A 7301-nucleotide genomic window follows, 5' to 3' on the forward strand; every position below is an offset into this window, starting at 1 on the left:
TTATTATATATGTTAAAATGATATTAAATAAATGTTTATCTAGGTTAGATTAAAACAAGATTGATGTCATTTTAAAAGAAAGGAAACAAGAACATTAGATCAAGTATAAATATTTCATTCAGGCGATCTTTTATATATTAAAAAGTATCATATAAATAAAACTATTATTATGTAAAAAAGAGTTATAAATTGAGAACGGAATAAATTGATTTAAACATTTCTGTTTAAATTTCTTGTAATATTATTTGCTACCTGATGGCGCTGAAGATATTAATACAAGCAAGTTCGTTTATTATCGCTCATTTTTATTTTCAAATTAATACTAGAGAGGAAATTTTAATCTCTCTGTTAATACAAAATAATATCACTTTTAATTGAGATACTACAGTCTAAACGTTATCAATGATGGGTAAGTGCAAGGAACTTGAACAAGGTTAAAACAAGTAAGAATTGTTTATCTCCTTATCTTTATCTTTTAGACAACGTCGAAAAACAGTGCGAAGATGCACTTTTTGAATTATGTGATGCTCGAGAACGGTATCCATTACGATGTGCCGACGAACTTCAAAAATCTATCAAATTAAAAAATGAGATAAATGTAATAAATATTTATAATGGATTCTGTTTCTTAAATATATCTATGTAATGAATTTATTTGTTATATTTATTTTTTTTACTTGAAATAATGACAAGTTTTACATGCTTTAAAACTTAAAAAAATTATTGCAATTATAAACACATTATATTTTGCAGATGCTGAAGGTGTTTAAAAAATCAACTGCAATAAATGAACCATTTATTTTGAGTCAAAATAAATGTCTGAATCTTGATTTTAATAAAAATGAAATGTGCTTTGACCAATTAGATTTTAAATTACAAGATGTTGTAAACAAGTTGAATAATTTAAAAGCTGTCATGGATCAAATTGAACGAGAAAAGACATGTTGGGTCAACAAGTTACTGGAAAGCTAAAATAAATCATTCTAGATAGTGTTATATATATTTATTTGAAATTTAGCTATTGAATAAAACACATGTACAAAAAATACTATATTTATTACTACTAAATGCATAAATTAAGTGATAGATAAATATGAAAGTTTTATGTTCTAAATATAACAGTACTAAATCTATAAATTAACTTGTTGATAAATATGAAAATTTGACATATTTCTACTGTTGAAGATAAATTTTTTATTATTAAACTATGAATATTTATTTACACTTATACGTGTTACAACAACCTTGGCTCCTCTTGTAATATCTTGAAAAAATTTGGCCATTTGTATATGCATTTCACCATTGTTAGCATAATTCAACGATTTTCTGCTTGATCTAAGGCGTTTTTGATTTGTTAGAGCTTTTTCTTTCTGCAAATGTGAAAACTGTTTATAAAATTCTTGTGTAACATCTTTTATTTTATTTGATGACAATCTTGTTTTGTCAATATAATTATTCTGGTTTTGTGATTTCTCTTCGTTTAACTCCATGATGTTCTTGGAACTGTTGGAACATTTTTCTTCCGTTTTTAATATTGAGGATGATATGTTTTCATTATATGTTTTTCTACTATCTTGTACAAATTTTTCATGATCTTTTGACGATGTCTCTGTATGACTATTTAAAATTTGATTTTTTAATTGTATACTGGAAATACTACTTGCATTTTGACCTGGTTGTGTTTCGTGAATCTCAATATTATCTTTGTTTATTTTAGTTTTATCATTTAAGGAATTATGTTTTATTGATAATTTATTTTTAAGTATTTTTTGTAAGGGCAAAGGTATTTCATTTAGACTAATAATTTGATTTGAGATAATTACTGGAACATTTGATTTATACTTGTTTGTATCATGAAATTTAGATTCACATACTGCATTATTATGCAATTTTTGTGCTTTATTTATTTGAGAGTCAATAGATACTGAATTTGGACAATCACCTTTTGTGTATTTTTTAGGATGTAAATTATTATTAAAAGAAGATTTGAGTTCATCCTTATCTATTTCATATTTGATTGACTCTTCATTATTAACGTCATTCATTAATAAATCTTTATTTGGTATAAGGTTTAATTTATCTTTAGACTTATCTGCTTTAAGAGATAATGTAGATAATTTACATGTTTCATTTTGTAATGCTTCTGGTATTATATCTTCTTCTTCTTCTTCATACTTCAAATTTTTATATTTTATAAATTTCGCATCCTCTTCATCTTTAGAATTATCATATATTTCGGAATAGCGACGTTTATTTGTAATATCTATGTTATCATTATTTGAATAACTAGTACTAGCTGAAATAGAATTATTAAAAGGATACCATTGCATGTGTTTTAACTCAATTGTACTATTTTGTTCTTTAATTTTATTATTTGTTAAAGGATGTTTTACATTGTTAAATAAGTGTTTTCTCATAGACTGATTCCTCAAAGTAGGTTTCTGACTAACTATATTTTGATATTTATCTCCAGGTTCATTTCCTTTTGGTAATTCAAGCATTGTTATTAAGTTTTCCAAGCCAAGTAAACTAGAATTTCGTAAACACTTTTCACCTTCCTTTGTCTCAATTTTTTCAGAATTTTCCAATACTTCATCAATCTCCAACTTAGTTTTTTGTTCTATAACTGCTACAGTATCTTGGTCCTGACGAATTGTAAACATTAATCCTTCCATTACTAAATCTGTAATATCAGAGGATCGTGGTACATTATCTAATACATAGCTCTTTTTCTTAGGACAAGATAAATCTTGTATTTTGGTAATATCTGAATGTGCTTCTATATGGTTTGTAATATCTTTTGCATTTAATTCTAACATATTCTCTTTTGTAGCTTCTATTTCTTTTTCTATCAAGTACTGATATGGCAAATTAACAGAATCTGTATTTATATCATCAACAACGCTACTATTATTTAACATTTTACTATTATTTGATACAGAATTATTTTTGTCTTTTCCAATATTACAGTTATTGATTTTTATCTTATCATCTGATAATTGATGTTTAATATTACTATCTTCTAAACAGTTAACATTACTTTCGTTCATTTTATCATTTAGTTTTATACTATGTTTAGGTGACATATTTAAATGTTTACAGAATTTATTTGTATCTTCACTGTTACCTGTTTGTTTTACTGTTTCTTCATTTAATAATAACTTTTTTAAATTAGTATTTCCTATATTATTATTTGCTTGAATGTTTTTACTTTCACATCCTAAAATTTCTTGCATATTATTACATTGCACGTCTGTCTTTGAAGAATCATCTTTAGAGGAATGCTTTAAATATTTTTTACTTTCTTTCTCATTTTTATTTTCACGTTCGTATGTATCATTTGAACTTTCATTCTGATAGATTAAAGAACGATCAGAAGAAATTATATTTTCTGAATTCAGTTCTATTCTTAAAGAATCAATGGGTGTTATAGTTAATATAAATGCACAAGAAAATGCTACAACCGATCGTTCTCTAAACTTCATTAATGCAAACATTTTATCTTGTCTAGTCCATGGTGTATGTTCTACGTATTATGAATTATAGTTAAGAAAATTTTAATAATAAGTTCAAAAAATTTAATATTATTAACAAGTTAAAAATTATATTTATTTTGCACATAGAGAAAAGGATACCGAAAGTAACTAAAAGATGACTTGTACCAAATTGTTGTTTCTGGGAAGGTGGATTTTTGATAATCTTTCTAATAACTTTCATTAATTCTTTTCCATAATTAAATTGTTTTATATTTCTACAAATGTACAAATTAGAAATCTATTTTCTTACTAATGCTTTACTATTAGCAATATTTACCTATTTGTGCGGTGATACCTAAAAATAAATTTGTATATGTTGGTCTTATGACACAACCAGTATGAGCCAGGCACTGTTAAAGTTAGATTTTTCTCTTTTTGGGTCCAATCAATCCAGCTAGTTTTTCGTAGATATATTCCAGGCATTTTCTTTCAGGTATTAAATTTTGAAATAAGGGAACTAATTTTATTGAATCTTTTCCTCCAAGTGAATCTCTTATTATAATTGTAAGATAATACAATACTTTTTGCTGAAACAACATATATTCATTTATTTAAATAACACATATTTTTATAAATTATTTTACTATATCACATTATGAATTTTTAATACCAACTCCTGTTATAACTTCATTAATAAATATATCCACCACTATATCCCACGGAATAAATTCACATGAACTAGAACCATGAAATATTCTTTTTCCTTCAGTATATATACCAACAAATTCTACCACTGTTAGTGTATCTGTAAATAAAATATTGAAATTAACATAATGAAAATAAAGAGATTATAGTAATTATAATTAGTTAACAGACCTTTATTTACAGAAGCAACAAAACAGATGAGTTGTAGTATCAATACTAATGCACATGCAAGAAAGGGTATGAAGATATTAAATGCCTTCCATAAAACTACTGTTACAAATAACAAAAGGAGAGTTTTATTCACATTCAACTGTATGTTCCTATATAAAACAAATTTCATAACATTTCTAGCCTTTGTACTTTTATCAATGAGCTTTAATTTACTTCCATTTACAGTTCGAAAAAACATTTCAGTTGAAGACACATCTTTAGGGAATATGGGCGACATTAATGAGAATTTGTTGTTTAATTATCAATACCACAAACTTGATCGACGAACTTTTTCTAGATAAAAGAAAGAATATTTAAATTATAATATCTCATAAACATTAAGTACATACTAATAAAAGTTCTTCATGATAAAAACATTACAATATAAGTGTAGGTCTGTACTAAAAGTGATAGAAATATAAAACTTAGTACTTCATGTTTATAAATAAAAATTATATACATATAATAACTAATACAAATTTATCTACATAACCTCTATATAAGAATATGTAAAAATATATTTTATTACATCTTGTACACACTTAATTGAAATAATAAAAGGAAAAAATTAAAATCTTTACTATAATTAAGAAACAACTGCTATGTAAATGAACTTATGCTTGATTCAAGTCAAAACTGACAGTCAGAAATAAACAGTTGGGAAGTTAATACAATATATAATGTAGATTTTATTTTTACAAACACATTTATGTACATAAATTTAATCTTATATTTTACTTTCAAGAAAAAAAAATAGCAATAGAAATATTCAAAACCCTGATTGGTAAGTAACAAAATATAGCAAATGTATTATATAAATATAATCAACTATATATGTAGTTAGTGGAAATTCATCTAGTTAAAACTTAAGAATATATATATATACATTAGAAATCAGTATTAAAAGTCAGTAACTTACATAAGACAGATTGGATTAATACTCTCTTACGGAAATATCTATTCTCATTCTACGAAAGAATTTATTATAAAAGGAAAATTTTCTTTTTTCATTCAAATGACAAGCAATTTTCTTTGAATGTATACATGTACACATGTTGTACTTACGCATGTAGCAACAGAGATGAGTCGGGAGATCACCGATGCAATTCATGCAATGTTAAAAAGTCAGCCAAAAAATGTGCACTAAGAATAAGAGCAACGGCCGAACTATACACACATTTCTTCTCCACTGCTCTTGGTGGGAGAAACGTGCGTATATACGACAAGAGGGGCGGTGTAGAAACTAGTGATGGGTAAGGTCGAAAAAACATAAAAATTGCTTAAAAGTTTAACCGAAGACTACAAATAAATTGTTTTCTTTTTTATTGATTACAAAAATATTAAGATACAGCATCGCAGAGCAGGAGACATTGCGATGACAGAGGTTATTGAGGTTGTGACTGTTTAGTAAACAGGGATTCTAAGTCCCTGTTATGTTCCAAAACGATGAAGAATATCGATAAGACTTCGAAAGCGTGTGAAAAACAGAGAAATGATTATGGCCCTCGATTTTCTTTTTCAAGATGCAAAATGCATCGAGAAGCGAATGGAAAAATATTTTTCCCTATCTAACGAAAATATAATTCTTTGCCCTTCGTATATATTTATCGCGTATCATTGGATACCATCACCTTAAAGCAATACCTATCTATTCTGAACATATGTTTACATACACGGTGCCGTAGTTGGAGTCTTCCTAGTGCAAAGGGTTGATATAAGTCTTGCTCGAGACTTCCATATCTAAATTGTGTTTTCATGACGTTGAATATCGATGTTTTATTGGTATTGTAAAATAGCTTTAATAGAAGATCATAAGACACACATAATGATGGATAAGTATTGAATTAGTACAATATAATAAAGGAAACTAAGGTTGCTCTTAAGGAAGAAACGCAAAAAAGATGTTACGACTGTTTATATGCGACTGTTATTATATTTCATGATTTCAATATTTATAAATACTATATCAGACAAGAGTTCTACTACACGATATAACTTAATGCTGTCTGAAAACGATGAGAAACGACGAAGCAATCTATCGTTTTGCCTCTTCAATGACCGTAAAACACTTCTTGCTAGTCTGACTACTGTTAAGAACAAATAATGTCTCTTGAATTTACGGAAACTAACAACTTTCTAACTTCTTGCTCCACCGTCAACATATTCTCTTACAACAATTCTACGCACCAATTAACTAATCTGATAACAAAATTTTATTACCATAGATATATCAAAATATAAACACTAGTCCTAACTAACTACGATATAACTAAAATTACTCACTGAACGCAAAAAAGACAATGCTTTCCAACTATAGAATTAGACACTATGAATACTAATTCAATGGATGAAATAATTTTCTGCTTCAATTCCCATTTACGTAATTAAGTATTTACAAAAATACAAATTCTCGTAAAAAAAACTGCAGTCCATCTATACATACAACAAGTATTACAGAACGCGGTAAGATTGCGACGTGGAGAGAAGACTAATCGTAAGCTGTTCTTACTAAACCAAGTCCGTTCTTTGACTCCCGTGCAACCTGAAACTGCAATAAACATTATATTATTGTTGTCATACTATACGACAAATACCTAGAAGATTCAACATCCCTTCGTAAAACCACCCTAAATTTCTCACCTCTCAGATAAAACGTAACTACCATCTTCGAGTCATCCAAAAGTCAGGCTTCTTAATTACCTACGTAATAAAGGTTCTAGGCAAAAAAGCTTGCCGTCAGTTTTCACCCCATGGGACATAATTGAGTTCTCTCGCGCCTCCCAACCTCGAAGGGACTCTTTCACGAAGGTAGATAAGGGACGACGAAGAAGTGTAAGCTCGTCTCTGTCCTTCCAATGGATTCACGATTCCGCGGATGAGTATACGAGAGGATGGATCGTGGCCACGGGA

The 7301-nt window shown here is 27.6% G+C and overlaps 2 protein-coding genes across 5 annotated transcripts; one reads left to right on the forward strand and one right to left on the reverse strand.

The window, feature by feature from the left end:
- The first annotated feature begins 229 nt into the window (after positions 1 to 229).
- LOC117161999 (uncharacterized) lies at positions 230 to 1137 on the forward strand. The gene is made up of 3 exons (XM_033343808.2): positions 230 to 409; positions 480 to 598; positions 754 to 1137. Exons 1-3 carry the CDS (start codon positions 403 to 405, stop codon positions 970 to 972), a joined length of 345 nt encoding a protein of 114 aa, XP_033199699.1. The 5' UTR covers positions 230 to 402; the 3' UTR covers positions 973 to 1137.
- Positions 1138 to 1170: 33 nt separating this feature from the next.
- Positions 1171 to 5650, reverse strand: LOC117161981 (uncharacterized). 4 transcript variants are annotated; one of them, XM_076624072.1, is made up of 6 exons: positions 5457 to 5650; positions 5311 to 5359; positions 4151 to 4281; positions 3814 to 4063; positions 3636 to 3751; positions 1171 to 3526 (listed from the first exon to the last, which is right to left on the reverse strand). In XM_076624072.1, exons 4-6 carry the CDS (start codon positions 3957 to 3959, stop codon positions 1206 to 1208), a joined length of 2583 nt encoding a protein of 860 aa, XP_076480187.1. In that variant the 5' UTR covers positions 3960 to 4063; positions 4151 to 4281; positions 5311 to 5359; positions 5457 to 5650; the 3' UTR covers positions 1171 to 1205. The 4 variants fall into 4 exon arrangements, with proteins under 4 accessions (XP_076480187.1, XP_076480189.1, XP_033199668.1 ...); XM_076624074.1 differs by lacking the exon at positions 5311 to 5359 and having other exon boundaries at positions 1171 to 2683; positions 3128 to 3526; positions 5457 to 5647; XM_033343777.2 differs by lacking the exon at positions 5311 to 5359.
- Positions 5651 to 7301: the final 1651 nt, after the last annotated feature.

This window comes from Bombus vancouverensis, chromosome 14 (genome assembly GCF_051014615.1).
Source record: "Bombus vancouverensis nearcticus chromosome 14, iyBomVanc1_principal, whole genome shotgun sequence".
Classification (NCBI taxonomy): Eukaryota; Metazoa; Arthropoda; class Insecta; order Hymenoptera; family Apidae; genus Bombus; species Bombus vancouverensis.